The sequence below is a fragment of the Rhipicephalus microplus genome, chromosome X, assembly GCF_043290135.1.
Source record: "Rhipicephalus microplus isolate Deutch F79 chromosome X, USDA_Rmic, whole genome shotgun sequence".
In the NCBI taxonomy this organism is placed as follows: domain Eukaryota; kingdom Metazoa; phylum Arthropoda; class Arachnida; order Ixodida; family Ixodidae; genus Rhipicephalus; species Rhipicephalus microplus.
In genome coordinates, this window is record NC_134710.1 from 200072419 (window position 1) to 200096984 (window position 24566).

The window sequence follows — 24566 nt, forward strand, 5'->3', positions numbered from 1 at the left end:
CACTATGGTAGCAGTTGATCCCCTGTAGATTTCTTCCGGGATGTTTATATATGCTTCATCGACGCCCTGGTTCTGCAGTGTTTGCATGACTGCTGATATTTCTACTGAATCAAACGCCTTCTCGTATTCAATGAAGGCTATGTATAGTGGTTTGCTGTATTCTGAGAATTTCTATTACCTGATTGGTGGTAGGAATGTAGTCGATTGTTAAGTAGCCTGTTTGAAATCCTGCTTGTTCCTTTGGTTGATAGAATTCTAATGTTTTCTTAGCTCTGTTAGCAAGATTACCTTTGTAAATAGCTTGCATACTACGGAGAGCAATCTGAGCGGCCTGTAATTCTTCAAGTCTTTGCCTACTCTTTTCTTATGTATTAAAATGATGTTAGCATTCTTCCAAGACTCTGGTACTGTTCCCATCAGGAGACACCTTGTAAACAGGGTGGCTAGTTTTTCTAACACAATCTATCCTCCATCTTTCAGCAGATCTGCTGTTACCTGATCCTCACCAACAGCTTTGCCTCTTTGCATGCTCTCCAAGGCTTTTCTGACTCCTTCTATCATTACTGGTGGGGTGTCATCTGGGTTACTGCTAGTTCCTAAAGTATTAAGGTCGTGGTTGTTCCGGCTACTGTACAGATATCTGTAAAACTCCTCCACTATTTTAACTATCCTATCCATATTGGTAGTGCAAACATCCGATTTCTGCTTATCCCAAGTTTCCTCTTCGCTGCTTTGATGCTTCCTCCGTTTTTCAGAGCGTGTTAAATTCTCTCTATGTTATACATTCTTACGTCGGATACATTACGCTTAATATTCAACTTCGAAAGATCTGCCAGTTCTCTTTTGTCTCTTGTACTTGAGACTTTCATCCTTTGAGGCTTCCTAATGAGATTTCTCATTTCCTGTGAAAGCTTGACAGTGTACTGTCTAACTACCGTGCCTCCAAGTTCCACTTCACACTCCTTAATGATACTCGTCAGATGATCATTCATTGTATCTACGCTAAGGTTGGTTTCCTCAATAAGAGCCGAGTACCTGTTTTGAAGCGAGACTTTGAATTCTTGTACTTTCCCTCGCAGTACTAGCTCATTGATTGGTTTCTTGAGTATCTGTTTCTGTCGTTCCTTCTTCAAGTCTTGGCGTATTCGTGACTGTATCATTCTATGGTCACAGCATCGTACCTTGCCAACCACTTCCACATCCTGCAGGATGCCTGGATGTGCACTCATTATAAAGTCTATTTCGTTCTTATTTTCGCCATTAGGGCTCCTCGATGTCCACTTACGGTTTCATCGTTTTTGGTAGAAGGTATTCAAAATCCGTGAATTATTGCGTTCTGCGAATTCTACACTTAGCTCACCCCTGTCATTTCTAGTACCGATGCCATAATCTCCTACTGCCTGGTCTCCAGCCTGCTTTTTCCTTACCTTTGCATTAAAGTCTCCCATCAGTATAGCATACCGTGTTTGTACTTTACTCATTGCCGATTCCACGTCCTTATAGAAGCTTTCAACTGAAGCGTCATGATGACTGGATGTAGGCACGTAAGCCTGTACCACCTTCATCTTGTATCTCTTATTGAGTTTAATTACGATACCTACCACCCTTTCATTATTGCCATAGTCTTCCTCTATGTTGCCAGCTATGTTTCTGCGAGTTAGGAACCCCACTCCAAGTTCTTTTCTGTCAGCAACGTTTAACGATAGAACCTTATCTAATGAGGCAGGCAGAAATGAAGATTTTTTAGTACAATCGAATCCCTGTTTGCCCAGGAACACGCTGGGCTGAGCGCGCTTGATTGCTTGTCAATCCAGCAGTCATGGCCGCTCCCGTGACCAAATAGTTTGGAAATTGGCCTTCTTAGTGCAGTCGACCGCTATTTCAGTGCTGGCTTGAATTTTAAGGATCTATAGTATAGCCCTGCATTCTAGCGGGCAGAAAGTTCGATCTACAGTTACCTATCCTTGCGCCATGGCAATTTTCGACGGGCCATAACTACAAGTGAAGTCATATCATGCAACATGTTCTTATTGGTTTTGAAAGCTGATGTGTGATAAAATAAGAGGGGAAAGTTTAAAAATTATCAAAAATATTTTTAATCGTTTTCATGAGTTTCCTTTGCATGCTCTTTCATGAAGTTAGCAGGATGATTTCTTTTAATTGAAGAGAGTTATTAATATAAGCTTTGGCAGTTTTATAAATAAGCGTTTCGGTAAAAATAGCGGAGCTTACATCGTTCTCTAGTAATGCTTTTTTGAAATAAAAGCCTGCAATGCCGGCGAAAATTGTTTTCTGGGTCAAACTTAGATTTTTTATAACAATGTCTGAATCACTCAGAGAACCGAAAGGTACTTGAACGTAAGCACAAGTGCACATATACTAACCTAAATAAACTTGAAGTGCGTATATAGCTTTAATTTATTTATTGCAATTCATTGCCGAATTCGGAAAAAACGGCAGACAAGGCAAGCGTGGCACTCCACTTCTTCGCCATTATTGATTTACTGCAATCAATCAAAAAAGTTCGGGCAAAGCCAATTACGGATCTCTGCTTTCCACTCATCAGGCAAAACTACATCAAATTTCAAAAGAGATTTAAGGGGTCGACTGGGCATGCTTTGTTCGATCTTGTTGTGAATCACTCAGTTATATAATAATGACATCACTTCCTACTGGCATGTTTGCTTCAACAGTTACGTCTTTAAGAATAATAAAAAAACTTTTTAGCTTACAACAATAAAGGTACAATAGGCAGTAGAAGACGATGGCTAATCTACTGGGGAAAAAAGGTAACAGCTGGCAAGCGTTGTTCTTTTCGGGGTATTGTAACTCGTTCAGCCACCGCGCCCAGTGGCACAAAGCTTACGGTACTTGGATGCCGACACAAAGACCCTGGTTTTGATCGCAGCCGGGGTGGTCGAATTTTCAATGGAGCTGAAAATACTTGATGATCATGTATCTAGATTTGGGTATGCCTGTTAAGAAATATATATTGACACAAATTTGACAAACTTTTGTATTATTGCTCCCAATAAGGGCTCTAGTATTGCAGGAAGCACACCTACAAGAAAGGCAGGAATGTTGACCTGTTTGACATAAGCGGTATACTACCCTGCAGAGGCTGAAGGGATGGAAGAGATCGAAAGAGGTGTAAATAAATGGAGTAAAAGAACAGAAGCACACACTCAAACACATAACGTCACAGCACAGAGCGCCAGTCTTGTGCGGTATACGGCATCATTAGGAGCCTACAGCCGCTCGGGATAGTTTGCTCAAAACGATAGAACGCGCACAAATACCGAAAACAGGACAAGCGCGAGCTGTCAACGTTCACCGCTGAACACTCAACGCGCTGCTCAAACACCAAAGACGCATGAAACGTATACGCACAGGTATACACGGGATGAGCGCAAACTTCTGTTACAGTTTCTACGCTGTGTTTGGAAAACGTGCTCTTTCACAAACGGAGAGACTTCAGTGAGCGAAGTGACCTTCGTTCCGGCAATCGTTCCGGTGAAAGCCCAAGACGCGCACAGTTCGCTCCGCGAGATAAGCGGGCGCACACGGCTGTCCATGCACCGTAGGGCAAAGTACGAGGCAGGGCCGCCGACAGCACACTTCGCGCCATATCGCTGGTAAAGCTGTAAAACGATGATATTGCCTCCGAGATTGGCATATCGCCAACGATACATGGGGTATATAACTAACTCGCCATTAGTACGACAGAGGACGATCACTGACTGGCTCAGTCGATAGTACCACGCGCTCTGGAGTGAGATGTCGCCATTTGGATTCCGCAAGTTCACCGCTTTCATACTTTTTAGCAAGCTGAAAAAAAGAACGAACGCAGTGAAGCAGGGTGTCGAGAATTGTGTGGCTGGTTTTGAAGCATGCAAAAAAAAATTGCTGTTATTCCTTATATTCGTCAGACATTCGATCACCTGAAAAAGATAGTAAAACTTGTAGGTGTCGATGTCCTACTTTCGGCTCCACTAAAATTTTCACTTCTTCGTAAAAAAAAACACGAACCGATGCTGCAGCAAAGCAAAAGAAATTGGCCCCGAATCTGCATGTTACACTGCATATATCGTCGAAAGACGATAGTCTTGCGTCTGCAGAGAGTGAACAAAACGTTTATTTGATGTTCTGCGCAAGAAAATTGGTGAGTGGTATTCCGGAGGTGCTGCGTTAGTGCCACGAGCGTGTAGTGACGGCGAACGAGCGCCATCTGGCAGTTTGAAAACGAAGGAAGGCGTGCCCGCCCGTGGAGAAAGATGCGTGTTTGTCTCGGAGGTGATAGGGGGTAGAACGCAAAGCGACGGGCAGATGCCACCACCGTGTCATCTTAGCAAACTGTTGGAAGCACTTACCTTTTTGAGCATCGCGTTGCACTGTCAGCGCAGCGTGATAAGCACTATAGTCCTTAGAATTACTTGTGTGTGCCTTTTTTAGTATAAAGGCACGCATACAAAACATCGACGTGTTGTTATGGTGCCTCAGATATGCGCAATAATTGCTTTTTAATTGACAATCGCACAAGTATGAACGCTGAATCTTGAGCAATATTGGTGGGCGCTGCGGATAAGGTTGGCCGTTTGGTGCCGTTTGAGGTATCGATAAGGGTAGACAAACAGACAAATGTACAGACAGACAAACAGACCAAAATTTTTTCGTCGAAGGTCCCCAAGAAAGACTATCGTCTTTAAAAAATTGTGCAGTATTCAAAACTAAAATTAATTTATGTTTTGTAATGAGGGCGTTGTGTGTCGCGTTTCGTTGACTTGAGGACGCAAATACAAAGGGAAGAAGGGGCAGGTACGTGAACATGAGTCTAAAAAAGCATAACAACCTAAAAAAACGCCCGGCCTGCGCGGAACGCGCAGCACAGTCGCAGCGAAAGCGGAAAGAGTGGCTTTTCAAGCCTTTTCTAAACACTCGTTGGGTAACTGCTGTCACTTGCTGGGTACCCACTACGCTATATAGAAACATAATTTTTGCGCATGAGGCCAGCATTCACTATGTTATCCTTCATCATTCTTCGGAGAAGCCTGGTATCCGCTAACTCTTCCTGGGAATTTTATACCATTTTTTATGCAGTGGCTGATGATGTCGAAGAAGCCTGAAGTGGTTATAAAGAACAAGTTCTCTAATGCGTTGAAACACTCGACAATACACTCGTTATGCGATTCGCATTTTGAGACGCCTGGTTCTTCCTTTCATGATCTAAAATGTTTTATTACTCATATTAGTGGGATTCCTTTCTTGACATCAAGCCTGCCTATGGCCAACTTAGAAATGACTTGCATGAACCGGCGTAGCACAGTAGTACAGTACTCGGCTGGCACGCAGTGAACCCACGTTCGAATCTCATTGTTTTCTTGGTGTGTTTTTTTTTTTTACTGAGTTTCTTTTCTTATTTCTTTCGATACTGGTTATGCACACCAGCGGTGGGGGCGGCAGCGGACAACTAAGGCGCCGTATGTGGCCCATGTTCTGATCTCATAGCAGCTTTCACTGTTATAGACGGACACCAGGGACATCTCAGCTAACAGTCCGGTAACTGTGGGCATAAGCGTACTTCAGTTCTATAAAAGTGGCATTGCATGTTTATCGCTACAAAGACCAGTGTGATATGGAAATAGCTGAGGTGGTAGATGTTCTCATGAGGGAGAGGGATGTATCAGTATGACATCGCTTGCGTTGACCAAGGATGAGCTAAGGATTTTAGAAAGTTGGTGATTAAGGCTTCTCGGTGTCGCCGATTCCTGTACTTGCTGATGGACTTTAGGGTCGAAGCTCTTTGTGTTCTAGGGCAATCCCGTGTCCTTCAGATGGTATAGATAGCCGGCCCAGCATATCTACAGACAGACAGACAGACAGACAGATGGACGGACGGACGGACGGACGGACAGACGGACAAACGGACAGCCACTTCGCCCACTCATCATCATTCATTACATCGATATGCTGTAATTTTTTCTTTGGCTATATTTATTTGCTTTACCTGCTGACTTTGTGCATGTGTTTATAGCTGGTATTGTCAGTGTGTTAAAAAACTTGAAAGTCAGCGCTCTTTTCTCTCTGTCTGTGTCGTATATTTTAGTTTTGCGTACTGGTATATGCGCTAGATATAACAGGACAAAATTCACATTGTCACCAAGCATTTGTGAACACGTCAATTCTCTTATCGTTTAAATTGGTTGCATAACTAAGAAAGAGACGTACCGTCGAGAACGTAAGAGGTCCCATATAGCCGCCACCTTCATGATACTACATCACTGTTTAGGGGCCCTTGCATAATGTACTGCAAAAAAAGTTTAAGAGAGTGGCTTAGTATTTTTCTTTGTAGTCTAGCCAGTATGGAGTGACAGAAATCTGTATTTGTTGGTAAGTATTCAGCATAAAAAAGGTAAGCCATGGAGAGACGCACACAGGAAAAGATAAAATGGCAAAATAAACGTTGTTTATATAGTCTTGTCTTCTCATCTCATGTCCTTGTTTTCATATATTACCTTGTTTATGAAGGTGGTATACCAGCCAAGCAGTATTTTTTTAACTGTGAAGCATTTGTTAGTGAACTTCAAGCATTTTGACAGTTTTATCTGTCTATCAATATATCTATCTATCAGTCTGTATTTCCAGCCACCTACGCCTGGATGCTCTCGTTTTTACTACTTTCATAACTAAGAGTGAGGGCAAAATTAGTATAGGAGTGTTTGAGGGTTCGACGGATATGTATGGCTGGCCAAGACGTGAATAACGTCAAAAAGCTGTCATGTACGTCGTCAAACCATGGCATATGGCTATGTGTGGCACACGCCCATATACCACTGGTGGGTGTGTGCCACAAGGTATAGTTGGCTTTTTACATCTACCCGGGCACTAATAGAAATGAGGTAGCATAAAGAAAAACCGTCATAGGAAGCATTGACCCAGCGAATCAAAAGAACAAATATCATGGTACCAGCAGGAATTGAGCCAAGGCAATTTAAGTGGAAATCAAGTACTCTACCGCAGAGCCACCCTAGGTTTAAAAGCTGCTTTGAAAATACACCCTGAGCAGGCGCAATAACAATAAAACGTCAAATGTGGTTGCATTGGTGATGATCTAAGTTTTACAAAATATCACATACGATCTTCTATCACACATGCATCACGTCGCGTTAACGTCAATTTTCGTTAAACGCCATCCACTGAAGTTGGTCGACAGAGCACAAGCCAGGACTGCCATCCTCAGAAGCACACGCGCTACATATGGGCCTTAGCATTCTGGTATTGGTAATACCGATGTGGCTGTTGGCATCGTTACGCAACTGAAAAAAACGGATTTATAAAACATACGAGACTGTTCAGTGTATGAACTCTGCATAACTTTGGTGCCAATTCGTAACGTTTCGCTCAATAACCATTACATCACAATCACCTTTTCTGCGCATGTATGCATGCATAATATCTATTCTCATGACACCTGGGATCTGCTGAAGTTTTCATACAGGTTTCCACCACAACGCTGAATAATTCTCAATGAAGGCTCTCGGCGAAGCGTAACTACCTATAAGATAGTAACAGCGGAGCTCTTGAAGCCGGCCGCTAGTCCACACAGAGCGAAGAGAAATCCTTATCACTGTGAACCAGCTTGCACTCTGTTTGCCCTTTCTTCATCATTCTCATGTTCTTCATCTCCTGCTTCACTCCTGGAACACGTGCACAAAATTCTCCGGCGCGGGATATGTAACTCTCATGGGCGAGAGAACAAGTACAAAGAGAAAGAGATAGAGACAAAGATAGAAGTAATGGGAATATGTTTTTTTCTGAGACCAGATTCAAACCCGCGTACCCACAATCTTGGTTCTTAGGCAGACATTTTTATGAAGGAAAGCGGGGTGAGAAGGCGCTATGTTGATTTGATGTGGTCTAGTGTCATTTTGAACTCTAAATTCTATGGCAAAACTAATATTTCGGGAGAGGGGGGGCACCGACCCGCTGTGCCGCCCCAAAATACACTACTACCAAGACATAATATAATGTGGAGTTTGATATCCGAAAATTGCAATGTGATTATGAGAGACGCTGTTAAGAAGAGCTTAGAAAATTTCGAACACCTGGTGTTGTTGAACATGAACTGACGTCACACAGTTCACTAGTTTCTAGCATTTCGCCTTTATCAAAATGCATCCGTCATGGCCGGGATGGAACCCGTGACCTTCGGCTCAGCATTTGAGCGCCCCAACGGCAGACTATTCGCGATCCGCAGGCTGTCGCCTGAAATACTCGGCGATCCACGCACGCTAGCTGAGCGTAGCACAGCCTTGTATAGTATGGTAAGGGAAGTAAGAGTGCGGATAAACTATTTGAGAAGAAACAGGATGGAAATCGGGAGTAGGTAAAAAGTACAGAAAGAGAGAAGGACAAAAAAATAAGGAAAGAGAGAAAAATATGGCAATAGTAAAGTATATAAAGAAACAGGTAAAAAAGAAAGAAAGCAAGGGAGCACGCAACAGCCATGTATAGTAAAGAATAGCAAGAGTTGGGAAAGAGTAAAGAGAGTGGATAAAAGCCTCACCTCACCAGGAGCTTCGGCCAATCCTTGCGCTGCTTAGCCCAAGCTCGGGTGCATATTTGAATTTATACCATTCTAACAAAACTGTCCAATTTGCTAAGAGTAACTTCTTCATTCTTTTCGAATTCTCAGTTTAGCATGTCTATAAAGCAGTTCTTTTTTTTTCCGCCGTGCAAGAGCGTCATTCATTTATCAGCTTTTTGACAAACTAAAAATGAATGACCTCTACCCGCATAGCACAGAACATGACAGTACCCGTTGTTTTATTGGAATCGAGAAGATACCCGGCCGTGAACACGCTGTTACGTTTTCTGCATCATACGGAGACGGCCACATGTGAGTGAAGACGGAGATACCGAGGCAACCTCAGAGACTCCGGGAACCGCTGTTGCGGAACAGAAAGATAGCCACGACTTTCGAACAAAAATAGAGATTGCTTTTTATTCGGAAGCTGGGTAAACTGCGTCGGCAGCACGAACAAGAGAACAAGACCGCCTTCAGTATGCAAAACGAGTGTATCTCGCCAGAGAAGCAAGAAACAAGTAGCTGTTACGTCTCAGTTAGCCCGAACAAGAAGCTGCACTTGGTATCTTATGGTTTAGTCTTATTATTCTTTTCACTGTTCCTTTGTTTTTTCCGCCTTTCTCTCTCTTTTCTGTCAAAGCCTCAGAAAGAGACTGTTGAACTTAGAAGCTTGCGGAGATAACGTGACAGCATTGTAGCAGTTCGCATTGTTTCAAGCCGCTCAACGTCTTTGTGTCGTAGGCGTGCAGACGCTGATGCTTCGCATGGTCCCGGTAAGGCTTGCGGTGCTGCGTCTCCGCTCCAGTGGCAGTGGCGAACGCTAGTTTTGCAGCCTCTTCACAAAGGTCGACTTGGTTCCGGGACGCAGACACTGCGGTGAAACGTGCCATGTATCAGAAATGAGAAAGAGACCAATTCTTTTGAAAGCGGCCACCAGTGTGAAACAGGCGATAGGCCGGAAGACGGCCGGGAAGATAAAACCCAACAAGAAATGGCGAAAGGAAAGAGACATCGCCATGGTGCGGTCCCAGAACGGTACGCATCGCGAACTGCGCGAAAAGTAGGGCGAAGGTATGAGGGCTGCCGGCCGGCTGCCTGTCGAAAGAGCGACAAGTGCCAACACAGAACGAAGATTTTCTTTCACGAGGCCATCCAAAAGCCGGTTTAAGAACATGTAATACACAAGGAAGGCTTACCAAAAGCTACTGGGAAGCTCCTTACGCATATATTTTTCTCAAAAGTCGCGTTCGAATTTCTACTGGCTCGACTTTTGACTCCTTTCTGTTCGTCTCAGTGCTACACGACAGCGAGAAGTTGGCGCGCCGCGTACTCGCAGCTTTGGTATTTTGTGCCATCTGCCTGTTTTTTTTTTTTTTTTTCGGACACGCTGAATTGCCCTATACCAAGTTGTTAAATTATTTAAAAAATAGACGCAATACTTTAGAACACTTTTTTCACTCAGATACAGATAGTGTCATAACCTAGTTCACCGAGATCTGCAATAGTGAAACATTGAGCGGGTGAAATGATGCCTCTTTGATCACAATTTGGCAAATTGTGTTGTACTCGGCTTTACGGGACCTCGTCAAAGTGAGCATTATTTTTGAAGGAATTAAACAACTGTATAACGAGATCCGCGTAGTTGCTGGTCTGGGCCAGACCACTCAGATGAAGAATGAAACATATTGTCTCCCTCGCCTGCAGGATCCCACGTTTGATATTGTAGATCGGAGCGTAAAACGGGCTTTTTTTTCATAGTCTCGTTTCGAATAAATAAAAATTTCCAGGCATTCGCATCAAAATAACTCGACGGGAAACATTTTTTTTTCGCAGAATATAGATTTTAGCTCCGTGAAGTTTCTCGAAATTAGCAAGCAATAAAAGGTAAACATTCTAAAATTGGTTTGATGCTCATGATGATACTGTGTTGTAGATGTTGTGGCTGTTCCTCTGTAGGAGGTGTCTACAATGGTAAAGGGTGCCCTAGTGAACATTAAGTAATATGGATATGGTAGGTGACCACCGGGGCAAGTCATGACATCATGTGGAAATCGAGGGCACTTTGTTTTTAGATTGCATCCTACTTTCTCGTCATTGATCGCCATCTGAACGCTTGATTTCGCAAGAGAAGACTACTCTATAAACAGTGTCGTGTATCTATGGTATGAATATAAACTGTCACAGATATCAAGGGGGTCTTATTTATAGTAATTACTGATTTTGGAAATGAGCCCGTCGCGGCAATCTGTTTTTTTTAGCCAAAGTAACCAACGCAGTACTACTTAGCATAACAGTCATTTTGGCTAGTGGGATACGACGTGCTTTCGTGAGTGCCACGACTATTTCAACGCAACCTTTTGTCGAAGCGTAAGCAAGACAAACTCTACGCAGCGTAAAGTACTTTCTGAAGTATTTCGCGCACGTGTTTTCACAAGATGAAAACTGCTTACAAACTGCCCAGTGCATGGTGATGTTTCTTCAGTTTTGTCAAAAGAGTGTTCAAGAGCACAGCGAAGGAAGGTTGAGGGGGGGGGGTGCCAGTGTGGACCGTTCAGCTTCAAGCTATATGCAGCCTCACGTGTTTCCATTCCAACAGTTCTGTGGCTTGCTCGCTTCGACGGTAATCGCTTCCGCAAAAGCACCGAGTCGGCGATTCTTTGGAATAGAATCCCATTCTTTTCTTCACGTAAGGCAGTTTCTGCGAATGTCCACGCAAGCGTTTGCAGAATTCTGCGGGTGCGTGCGTGCATGTGGTTGTGCGCTTACGCGCGCGAGTGCATCTGTGCCTGCGTTCTCCTCGCTGTCATCTCTCCTGACCGCCGAGTACCTGCCACTACACGGCAGATTACCCGTTTCGATCCGGGTTGGATGCGTACGACGATCATAACACGCCGAACGCAGCGCGTGGTGCAACCATTTGCGAGTGATTACCTTGTCTTCCCGGTATGTCAGCCAGCCGGCCGGCCCACTCACTTCATTCCTCTCCTCCTTCGTGCTTCATCGCAGCGTTTTTGTTTCTGGGGTTTGGGGTCATTTTTTTTTTATGACAGGCCGGAAGCATTATGCAGTCAGATCATAATTGTTCAGCCGAATATTTTCCGCCTTTCACAGCCAAAAAGTTGTGAGCACATTGGTGCTGTAACTCAGAGGTTTTACGGCGACTGTACACTTATCACACAAAGGAAGCACGACAATAATAGCTATGCATTATTAGTCGCTATTGAAGTGCTAACAATTGCGTATGAGTGACAAAACTGAGACACAACATTTCTGCATTTTGATGTGAAATGGCAGTGAATCCAGCATTTTAGGAACTTGATACAACAGTTGCTTGGGCTAGTTAGTGATTTGGAATCGGAATGTTCGCACAACACTAAAAACGAGGACTTATGAGAGTACATAACACAGCACCCGTATTGTGACCCTTTTAAGGTCTTCGTTTTTCTAGAGCTGTGCAAACATGTGAGCTTTCTAAACGCTTTTGAAGTTGTCCTAATATCAGTGCCGCACAATGATCATGATAGCTCAATACGTGCCTGGTATGTATATGTTATGTGCGTAATCTTTCCCTGACGTGTCATTTGTTGCCTAAGTATCATTATTTGTCAGGAAATGTTCTAGATGTTTCATAAGAACGCTAAATCTGCCATCCCGTTTTTTTTTTCATTGTGATTTAGCTTTGATATCTTTCAGTAATCTTGAATGAGAATTTCTCTGTGCTGTTTTAACTGTTTTGCTGTGGAGAGGTTGAGGTTCTCTCTTTCAAATACTATTCGCCTCAACATTCCCCGATCAACGGTGGCATTCAATTCCAATTACTGCGGTTGAGTGGAAGCATTGCTCTTGCGAACAGCGGGCTAGCCCTAAAATTAAAACTTCTTTGCGCATCGCAGGAGCTGCCTCATAGCAGGCTGTCGGTATTGTTGCGTGAATGCCTTTGTTTCCTCGGTGTTGTATCCTTTGTCCCGGGCGCATCATTGTTCTCTCGCGCTTGACCTCATCCCTTAACCTTTCTCGCACAATTACGGCAAATTCAGGCCTCGTCACTATAGAAAAAGATACGGCATGTAGGAAGTGAATGCGTAACAGTGACCGGCCGACCTATGACACAACAATTTCGTACCGCCTTCAGTGTTGCTTCCAACGCGTATACTGACGCGGCGCGCTGCAAGGGGGGCAGCAGCTTCGCGCCTATCACGGGGAGGTGATGCTGCCGCGGGCCCGATTTGGCGTAACCCCCGGCGTGATTTACACACCTCTTGAGCTATCGGCAGGTTGTCTCACCCTGGAGCTACATCAAAGTGTTTGTCACGTGGTGCCTGTATATGGCAGCGTACCGACCTACTTTCTTCGTGGAATTGGAGAACACAATCGAAAAGGTCTCGACCGCTGACAAGTGGGCGTTGATAGATGCCTTGAAAGAAACCCATGCGGACGCTGCTATTAAAGGGGATGTTGCGTCTTTGCGGAAGAGCGTGTATAGGTCAGTCTTGTAAAACGTTGTCAGTAGTGGCAATATTCTTCATCCGCTTGCGTGGATGCAAATGTAAGTAGTGGCGATGAACATGACAGCCAAATTTGACTGACCGCTCCTTTTTCCAACAAGAAGTCAGCGCTTTTTTGGGATGTAAAGTGAGTGAGCCTTGTGTAGAGCGTCTCTTTTACTCGTGTGCGCTTTAACAACTGCAGTTTCAGGACGATTACAACTATAAATTTTCCACTTACATGGCAGCTTGCCGTTTGGAGCTGAGCAAAATTTTTCTTGGGCTTGTTGGTGCAGCATAGTGAAAGAACATCGCGTTCGGGTCACGTGGTGCGCACCACTAATTTAGTGTGAAAAAAAACAAAGCCGACATTTCTACATGAAATTGCCGGTGCGATAGTGACTTGAGAAGAATCTGCAAAAAGTTGTGATTTCGTTTTCTTTTTCATGTGTTTAGTGTAAATAGTAGTGTAAAGACATAGTAAACATTTTTTTTTAATTTCAGGATATGTCTCTCTACTTTATGCATTTCTTCGTATTCGTAGGTATCTACGCTGTCAATGTGGTATTTAGATGGGAGTGGCTTCTTTGAAGGTAGTTTTGGATATCTTGCTAACTTTATTACTATATTCCTAAGGCTGTATTATTTAAGTTTCAATATAAGAAAATGCTTCCTGCAACGTTACGGCTTTACTAAGACAGCTGTTTCCTCTACTCACCTGCTTAACGCATCTACCACCATCCGCGGCCACCTCCACCGAAGCCGCCACCGCCGACTCTCCATCCGCCTCCACCAAAACCACCGCCGCCACCTCCTCTCCAGGGACCAGCACCACCTCCAAAACCACCACCGCTGCTCCATGGTCCACCACCTCCAAAGCCTCCGCCTCCGAAGCCACTCTTAAGGCCTCCTCCGAAGCCTCCTAAGCCACCACCACCACTCCTCCATGGTCCACTGCCGCCACCGAAGCCTCCGAAACCACCGCCACTTCTCCAAGGGCCACCGCCTCCTCCAACGAAGCCTCCGCCGCTTCTCCAGGGCCCGCCACCACCACCACCGAAGCTTCCAAAGCCCCCTCCACTTCTCCAGGGTCCGCCACCACCAAAGCCTCCGCCACCGAAGCCCCCACCACCACCACCGCTGAGAAATCCGGCGGTCGCCAGGCTCACGGCGAGCCCACACACGGTCAGCGTCAACTGTAAAAAAAGACATACGTTAAGAAGGCCTACATGACGAAAATTCCATAGGCTTACGGGGAAGCGTCTTCGTAGCGTGGTATACGCATATGCTAGCGTCTTGGAAACACCGTTCGGATCACAGGAGAATTTCCCAAGTAGAGTCAATGGAGTTCGTTAACTTCGCTTTCCCGTTGCCACTAGAAAGCATTTGTAATGCTCCCCCTACTGTACCTCATATTTTAATTTCCAAATGCTGAGAGGTCATGATTCCTATTGAGGCCAACCTTTCTGCTTTTTCATTGAACGTAGTGCTTTCCTCTTTTTTACTATTATTCAGAATCAACAGCACACTGGTAAACTATACAGGCTGGAGAGATGTGTAGGGCGAGAAAAAAAGCAGCCACGTGCGCTCAAAAATGTTTAGCAATTACTTAGTGCTGTTAATCATAGGGATTTATATATATATATATATATATATATATATATATATATATATATATATATATATATAGGCAGGCATGGTGGTTGAGTGGCCGTAGCGTTGCATATATTCTAGTAGATCCTCCGTGAGCGGTCACAACGTGGTTTATTTCGACGTTTCGGCCTAGAGTCTGGCCTTCATCAGGAATCCTGATGAAGCCTTCATCCTGATGAAGGCCAGACTCTAGGCCGAAACGTCGAAATAAACCACGTTGTGACCGCTCACGGAGGATCTACTAGAATATATATATATATATATATATATATATATATATATATATATATATATATATATATATATATATAAGGGAAACAAACGTATACTTAAGGGCGCGTTTTTCGTGTTTTACACAATATTAATAAGATCTAACAGACAATAATGCCAAGGAAGGTATAGGGGAAGTTATTAGGCCAATTTTAATGTAAATGAGAAGAAAGAAAAGTGGGTGAAAAGATAACTTGCCGTGGGCAGGATCCTGCCCACGGCAAGTTATCTTTTCACCCACTTTTCCACGGAATATCCAAGTTATTTTAACTTTTCCAAGTTATCCACGGAATATGTAGAAGAAAACCAGCTTAAAGACTGGTTAATGTGGCGCTTTTCTAGTTTAACATGGCTCAGGAGAAATCGACCACCGATTGCACTATTTTCATACTTGGTGAAGAGTCAATTAACGTGAATAATGACAATAAAACATAATCTAATAACTTTGCTTGTAATCTAGGAAATTTTCCAGGGTCAATCTAGGGATAAAACGTTGCCATCACTGCCATTATTTATTACCTTACTCGACCGTAGCCAATAACTCGGTCACTTTTTGTCATGTTTGAAGCTTGATTTACTGTGCATAACCACAGGCTTGCGGTCCCCCTAGTCCCCCAAAGGGGGGGGGGGGGGGAGTCTGCCTCATACATGGACGTAATAGAGGGAGGAGGACGCTGCGACAAACCTTCACCTCCCCCCCTCTCTGAAGGGAACCCTGCGCCCGCATGTGTGTGTCAGATCACACATATTGAAATTCTATCGAAAAAATTAATTTTGCAAAAGAGATTCAAAACTGCCTTACCAAGACACTGCCATTGAATTTCTGAGGCTTGAGAATGTAATAAAAATTCACTGTCTGAAAGAATGCTTTCGTTCTAATTCTCGTAGCGGTTGCCATACTATACCTATCAAAGAAATTACTTATGTTTGCCCGAGTGATCTCCGCTCTAGTGCCTAATACAAGCAAGTGGAGCACGCGTCAGAAACTCATTATCAATGCACTTTAAAGAAGAAATGGCAGTAATTATATCAACCAAGCACGATAGGCACCCTTCCCACGTTGCGCGCTTTATGTGGAGGTTGCCTCGATGCCGTGTTTCAATCTAGCTTGCTGATATACTCGTATCTTCTGATGCATCTTCTGATGCTCAGAGTCGCCTTTACAGATTTCTAGCCTCCGAAGCGGGAATTATCCGTAGTCTTCCTGTACTGTGTTCCTAAGAGCCTGAGTCACCTTACAGCGTTATAGCCCGCCAACTAAGCTTCCACGACTTACTTGACCAAGCGGCTTTGCACTAAAGCGTCAGCTGGTGGACATCTCAACGTTCTTCTAAGCCATGCCTTTCTTTCTATCATGAAGATGGCGCTCAGTGACATAACTCGCAATTTGGGGCACTCGCTCGATTTCTACTTCGTTGCACGTGCGTTTACGACCCATTGCGGTTCAGCGACCCCATTTTTGCTGAAGCGGTCACTAGTACCGTCAGCCACGCCATCTGCCCATACTTGTCTGAAGCGCGCACCATAAAGCGCTTGTGTGAAAACTTGATAGATGGCGCCACAACCATTTTCTAGATTTGTTTTCGATATGATTTGGCAGTTTCCAAGGTTTATGGAAGAAACTTGAGCTACCATTTTTTGCAATTGTGCGTCTACAATTACTGTCACTTGGTTACATGGTCTTCTAAGAAGAGCCGTGAGTTCACTCTCCTACTCGGCGAGAACTTGTCTCTTCGCCCACGAACATTGCCCTTGCGATCATCATTTCCACATTCAAATAAATTAGGCACGTCTAAAATGTCCTATGTTTTACTTCTCTGCTGTGACGGGTTGAGTGCATCTTGTTGCCACTAGATAAAAGCTTCACAATTGATTTTGAAAGATTTTTCACTCATTATATCGCCAGTGTCTTTAACCCTGCAACATTGGTGACTTGAGATGCGCAGTAGTGTTTAGCTGCCTTGTTCCGTCTTTGAAGTTTTCATAGTAAGCATGAGGTACCTGATGCTGGCATTGCATTTCACACGTGCCGCGATAATTAGTGAAATAGTGAAGAAAGAAAGTACAAGGGGACAGACACTTCCACAACTTAGTTGCAGTGCGCCAAAAGAGCGGTGGTTAAAGCGGTTGCAGGTTTTCTTTTCTTTCCTCTTTTTTTAGAATGCTTGCAACTTGCTCTCTGTCTGCCTTGGCTTCAATGATGTCTTTTTTTTTCCCTCTGCTAAAGATATTTTTTCCTGACAATTACTTTTATCGTTGTTGGTTTTTTGCAAATTCAAAGCTCCAGGTTGGTTTTCTCAACGCCCTATTCCACTGCGTTTCCCCACACTGATTTATAAATAATCTCAGCCCATCTTGGTGTAATTGTCAAATGATGAAAAAGCAAGCATTGCCGGTAAAGATCTGTATCTGTTCCTATCCGTTCCCGTTTGTTTGACTTTGCTCAGTAGTTAGCAGTGGCGTGGTACACTAGGCCCATCTCCTCTCGCTCAACCGAATTTTTTTCGTCATGGCATACGGAGCGAGCAATGATCATTTGAAAGGCGCACCGTCTCCCTCCTGAAAACAAGAAGGTACCCCTCTCCCCGAAAAAAGAGTTTCTGCCTACGCCCCCGCTAGTTGGTACTGTTAACTGCAGTACCGTAATCCCCTTCAGGTTATTTGAAGCCGAGGAAAGGGACTCCAATATTGAAGTATAGTATCATTACCTCGCCATTACACTTTTCTTCTATCAAGCGTAAAATTGTAAATGCTTTTGACGCAGAGCTATCTAATACACTTTAATACTTTCTTTGCCAACTAATCGATACGATTTCATTTATTCTCCATTCTACTGCTCCAGAGCAAAGGTGGTCTTTTTATTGACTTTCACTTAAGAATGAACTGAGCTAAGATGCTAAAGACTGTGCAGATGTCGCTTGAAAGCGCCGTGGTAGTTTTGGTAAATATTAATTTTTACACAAGCTTCAAATATCAATTTTAAGACGATATCACGTAAATCATTAGAACTTGTTTCATGAATTTCTCCATCATCCGGCATTGCTCATTGGCGTTTCGTGATAATTATATCTATTTAGAATGTCCCATAATTGATGCAAGAAAGCTTCGGTAAGATATCTTAATCCATAAGAACATGGAACAGTGGTCAGAATACCGTCCCCTGTCCTTCTCGCTAAGTAGTATATAACTAAAAAAAACGAGGCTTTTAATATAAATCAATCTCGAATTATCCCTACAATGATATCTCTACAATCCATTTTGTTATGGTGTTGAGCTGTCGGAGGGCCACATCCCTTCCAGCTCAGGGGTGTTTCAAGACGTTCATCTGTATGAAACACTTGCGCTGTCAGAAATCAACGATGGTCCATTTCACAATAGAGCAACCCTGTCTTTCATATTATCTCCTATCTTGGTCCTGACCAAGATACGACGCGGCCGAAAGCTGCCGCAAAGAATACAGCAGACTCACCATAAGTTTCATCCTTGTCGAGATGCCTCGTTCAACGTTGTGACCAGAACGAAAGCGACGAGTGCTGTACCTGGCTTTGCACCAGCTCCGCGCTTATATACTTGCCGGAGTCCGTACACCCGGCTCTTGTTCCAACTTTTTTTCTTGTTATTTCGTGCCTCCTCTCTGTTGGCCTCTCGTAGTATACACCATGAAAGTGAAAGGAGATTTCACCATGGCCATCCGGCCGCGTTGTGCATTCGCACCAGCCCGCGGTCAACGTGCTCTTCCTCCTCTTTGAGCGTTTCTCCTTTCCAGATGCGCATCCCACGGCAAGCGTCTCACGTGCGGATCCGGAGGAGAAGGCAACGGACCGCCGGGCACACTTTGCTGACCTTAACGTCAAGGTCTTCCGAGAGCGACGTCTGCGCTTCTTACAGTCATCGCTGACCGATACCGACGGTGAGTCTCGTACGAGCTGATCCTAGTCCGATGCTTCCTTAATGGCCGGTTGTTGCGCTAAGGCTCCCGCCTCTGTGCTTCAACGCACGCTTCAGGAGCACGTTGCCGTGGTTAGGGTGTTTTGGGTGTGGCCCCGACACTGTTTACGTGCCTGGACTTCGGCTCATAACGATGGTGTACGCAGGTATTCTACCACTGAAAATACCTGGTAGTCGGCGATCCTAACTACTTGTGCGGCCGTAACTTCTCCGTGAAAATGAAACCCGCTATCGGAGTTGAAATTGTGTTGTATAACATAAGCAGAAGCTCTTAAGAAGGTGTAGTATAGCTTAGAAGTGTGGTAGTTTGGGCTAGTTGGTATGATATGACGATAGTTATAGCGCGAGAACAGAAAGATGACCTTCTTGTCTCTTTGTCATCGTTCGGTTCTCGCGCTATAACTATGTTCATTTAATATAGCAGCTGAAAATCTGTAACATTGCGCAACTAGTCTTCTCACGTCGCTGCCTTCTTAACAAGCCGCCAAATATGTTAGTTTGAGAACAAATGTTGTAATGTCAGTGCTTCTTCCCAATTTACGATTGAAATAACTTGACAGTGGGCAGGTTAGCCGCAAGGATATGAAAAACTTGGGCAGCAGTGTATGAGTACCAGCGTGCGTCTATGAGTGCTTTATATAAAATCAAAGCTCAGCACTTACGCCGTTACATGTCATAAGATAACCATCACCCTGTTGCTCCCATATACACGCCCCATATAATAAATCAAGTAAAGGTCCACAAGCTATAATCAGTGTTCGTCTGAATCGCTACTTCGGTTCTACTTAACAAATGTCATTACTTCCTTTGAAGCACAGCACTGCACTTGCTGCGCTAAATTGGACTTGCCATTTTTTATATATAAATGTATGTAAGGACACTCTTACGAGGAACATTCGTAAAAGTAAAAGTACTGGTTTCTATGTCTTTTGTAGTGCTTTATAATGGTGAAATCAATAATTTTAAACAGTGGCATACTAAAATGTAAAGAAAACCATTCGTTGATCCATAAAGTTTCAAACAACAAGCCATCATAGGAATGGTAAAATTGATGAGGGAATAATCTATTATTTTACAAATGTGCGCAAATAATCAGTTATACATAATTGATTTACACCTTTCGATTATTCGAGCTAATTAAGACTTTCCGATTAATCAAATATGGCAACTGTCCCCTCGACCCTCAATACGGTTCCTTGGCCAGTGCGTTGAATGCGAGGCGAGCGAAGCCGAGACGAGATTCGAGCGCACCGAATCTTCTTCAGTACATGTCATACTTGTACGCTAATAGAACGAGCCCAAAAACGTCTGCGTCCATACTCTACTGAGGCAGAAGTGAAATAGTCCTGATGTCAGTTGTTTACAGCGCCAACCTCCATGCGCTTACTTAGGATTCAAGCGCGCGCAGAAAGTAGTGTCCCCCCCCCCCCCCCCGACGAGACAGACATGTACTTGCCCACTTCTTTCTGCTGACAGCTTACTGAAATCACCTCCAAAGTACCCGTTGGGCTTACTTGTTATATTAAGAGTTATTATTACGTATTTTTGTGTACTTGTTCCTTCGTCATGTCGCAATGTCGAGCAATCATATGAGGAGCACGGTGAGAACGTTGTTCGCAGAAGATTCGAAAATGACGACTGTGATATACGGTAAAGGTGGTGAAAAATACTAGAAACCAACGACAGAAACACTTGCAATATCATCTGCTTCAAGCCAACTTCATGAATGTGACAAGATTCATAATCTACAAAAAATAGTCAGTACTAAAATTACAATGCTGAGGATTCCCTTTGAAGGCAGCAATCCGTCGGTTCTGGTATCAGTATCTCGCTATACTTAGCCAAGAGCCTTTATGTAACTTGTCTAGGAAATCAAGTCAGTCTTGGAATACACAAACGATACCTATGTTTTAAAAAGGTGGACTGTTGGTAAGTCATATTCGTTAAAAAAAGTTGACCCCTTTCGGAAGACTCCTTTCTTTGTCTTGGTGTTTCATCCACTTTGCCTCATGGAATGAAAGCAACAATGCGGTGCGTCAACGCCCATCAGACAAGCCTGTTGTTTTCAGTGAATTTTAGACGTGCGAGCACATCGTATGGTTGTCTATTTTGTTCGTGTTCATTTTCAATCTCACGTTTTTCATTGTCCTTAATTCATAGCACAAACTGAGATTTTTTTGCCTCTGAAAAAGTACAGCGAGTTTCTTCGCTGCTCTGTCTTTGGCAACATGTTGAAATATTCTATTTAACTCTCAGGACCGTCATGGTGAATGAGCGGTCACAGCACTCGGCTGCTGATCCGAAGGTCGTAAGGTTAGATCCTGGGCATGGTGGTCGCATATTGAGGGAGGCGAATACCTGCCGGCGAGAGTACTGTGCTATGTCAGTGCACATCAAAGAACAACAGAAGGTCGAAATTGCCGTCGCAGTCACCTTCGGCGTCTCTAATAATCATATCGTGGTTTATAGACCTAAAACCTCACACGGTATTATTCATACTATCAGTATTATAATAAAATATTATTATTATTAGGAAAACCTTCATGTTATACTTTTTTCTTGTTTAGCAGCACTACAGAATGATCGAAGAAGTTCTACATTGTAATTGTGTTGATTATGTCTTAACTGGTTCTTATTGCTGTCATAGTTTATTCCTTAGCAAATAAATGATAGTTGCTTAACAACCAATGAAAAATAGAAAATATATTGGAAGGCAGAGAGCGTGCTCTCAGCTAATACACCCCGGTTGGCTCCGGTATATGCTTTCCGAAATTGCAGAGCAAACAGCATGCTTAAGCGAGGTTTGCTGGCCTTAAGACGCGGAAATATAGACTCAGCAGTTTCTCGACATAAACAAGCATGAGCGGTGATCCCCACCACGTGCAACTAGGACTTCGATTCCGCTTGAAGCGCGACAGGGGCCGCGAATAATTTAGTGAATATGTAGTGCAATGAAGCGCACTCGCAGATTATAAAAATGTTATAACAGGCTCTGAATAAATGTGAATTTCGCCTAACACACTCTCACATCAGTCAGCCTAGAGGCCCACGCATCCTCAGCTGTGACGCGAAAAAAGGACAGTCGTGAAGTACTAAGTGTTCTATATTGCCTGGCCGTGGTGCAAGAACACTCAGAGTTTGGGCTCCACGGTGGTCTACAGTGGGTTTGGTACTGTACCACCGACATGAAGGTCGCGAGATGGAATATTGGGCCTAGCGGCAGCTTTTTCGAATAAATCGAAAATGCACGAGGCTCTTTCACTTAGATTTAGGTGCCCGTTAAAGAACCCCAGGTGGTCGACGATTGCAGCGCCCTTCCCTACGACGTTCCTCATAACCATATCGGGGTTCAGGGACGTGAAACACTAACGCAATATATAACAGTAAAGAGAAGCGGTCCAAAACTTATTCGATTCCTCTTTCTTCTCGTATATACTTTGCCTTTTCTTAACTCTCGGTCACGCTGCATACTTGGTCGGTGCGTCTTTTCAATCAGAGCGGTTACTGAAAACGTCTTCTATTTCGGTGCGCTAGAGCAGATATGCTTCGAGGACATAAGACCTGCTGCCGAATTTTCCATGGATAATGGCCACAGATCCTTCACTCCATGACAGTTACCCTATGTCTACTGGGTGGAAGCGCAAATTTTTGCAAAAATGCAAAGGTGAACATTTGTTCCCTAACAGGCCTGATAGAAAGTTTTCGGTCGAGAGAAAACACAAGTATTAGTTTTTGAATTATAATATACCTTTCTTAAGGCTCCCATAAAACTGTCAATTAATTGAGTAAAACCTCTAATCCAAAGCAGTTTTTCAGAATAAAGATGGCTTATTGTATAACTAACGATTAATCAAATTGAATTTTAATCAGTCATGTCTACGCAAGTGCGACAGTACTATGTGTATTTCTCAAATTTTGCTTCTATCTTACTGGATGTTAGCATTAGCTGTTAATTACGAATGATGCGGCTGATAAATATAAATATGACATGAAAGATTTATTACATCATTGACAGGAGCGAAGATTGTTCCCTGATGAGAACGGTGTTCTCTATACCCACGGAAAAACAGCAGGGGGTAAACACCAAAGTTCTGTTAATTTATCAAGCATTTCATGATAACCGCATTCTGTATATCGGCTAATGCGCCCAGGATAAGGTAGCTTTTGTCTTCTAACTATAACTTTAATATATCAACACTAAGTGATAATGCGCTGTAAACACATAAAACAATAAACCAACCAATCAACAATAACTTGTTTTATTAAATATTTATTTCTTCAACAAAGGAGAAAGCATCATTCATTTTGATGACAAAGCACCTGGTGAACAACACTCCCTGCAATTTCTGATTCCACCGTTGCCTTAACCATTGTCTTCTGGCGACGAAATTAGGGGACGTTACAGTATAAAGCGCTGTGTTCATCGCTATAACGGCCACCATGATCATATAGCGACTGAAAAAAAAGTATAATACTGCCACCATTGCACCTATTGCATTACCCACTTCTTTATATAAGTGATAAAAGGACTTGTGTTTTGCTAGAGATGCTAGGTTTATGCTAATACAAATAAATATGGCTAGCCTTGGCTACACCTAATAATTCTTAGTTTCACGTATCGACACAACCATATAATTATGAGAGACACTGTAGTGTACGGCTCCGGAAATTTCTACCACCTGGGGTTCTTTACCGTGCACTGAAATTTAAACACACGGGCCTGAAACAAGTTTGCCTCCATAGAAAATGCGGCCGCCACGCCCGGGATTGGATCCCATGACAAGATTACCGTGGTCAGCAGCCCAATGATTCAGCCACTATACATCCGTGACGGGTACTTGGATAGACAAGTCAGGTGACTGCCAATTATGGGATGAGGAGATTTTAGTCGCGTGATTACTTGTTACATGGTTTTTGGCGGGAACACATCACGTGACAAGCTGTTACGCGATGCTGCGTGATTTTAGTCACGTGACAAAGTGTTACGTAAATTTTAGACTTGACTAGATGCTGCCTGATATTAGGTGAAGTTGCGTGATGGTATGAATTAACTGACTGCTTACTTAGGTGGTGCGCGATACTGCGTGATGTTATAAGTTCGCTGACTACTTAGGTGGTGCGCGATGCAGAGGGCGGTTATCAGCGCAAAAGCTAGCTCTGGGCCTTCATCTCGCTGAGACGGTTTTTCGCTTTCGTAGAAGCCTAAAAGCCCCGCCGTGGTGGTTCAGTGGCTAAGGCACTCTTCTGCTAACCGGTGGGTAGCGGAATCGAATCACGGCAGCGGCGGCTGCAATTTCGATGGAGGCGGAAATGCTGTAGGCCCGTGTGCTCAGATTTGGGTGCACTTAAAGAAACCCAATGTGGTCAAAATTTCCGGAGCAGTCCACTACGGCATCTCTTATAATTGTATGGTGGTTTCGTGATGTCAACCTTCAGATATTATTATCAGAAGTCGAGCAAATCTTATTGTGTTCCTCCTGCTGACTCCAACGTGTACCGATGTGTGCGCTATATTTCCTTCATTGTGATTTCCCTTGCACTGTAGTGACAATCATTGATGTTGTCGATATTACATATAATTAGGGGGGAAAGGCAACGTACAGAGCCACTCCTATAATTCTGCACAG

General features: G+C 43.7%; 1 protein-coding gene across 1 annotated transcript; it reads right to left on the bottom strand.

Annotated features, from left to right (window-relative positions):
* Window positions 1–8974: 8974 nt before the first annotated feature.
* On the bottom strand, window positions 8975–18574 carry LOC119187616 (uncharacterized). Its single transcript, XM_037435704.2, has 3 exons — window positions 18461–18574; window positions 13787–14264; window positions 8975–9455 (listed from the first exon to the last, which is right to left on the bottom strand). Exons 1-2 carry the CDS (start codon window positions 18470–18472, stop codon window positions 13800–13802), a joined length of 477 nt encoding a protein of 158 aa, XP_037291601.2. The 5' UTR covers window positions 18473–18574; the 3' UTR covers window positions 8975–9455; window positions 13787–13799.
* Between the last annotated feature and the right edge of the window lie 5992 nt (window positions 18575–24566).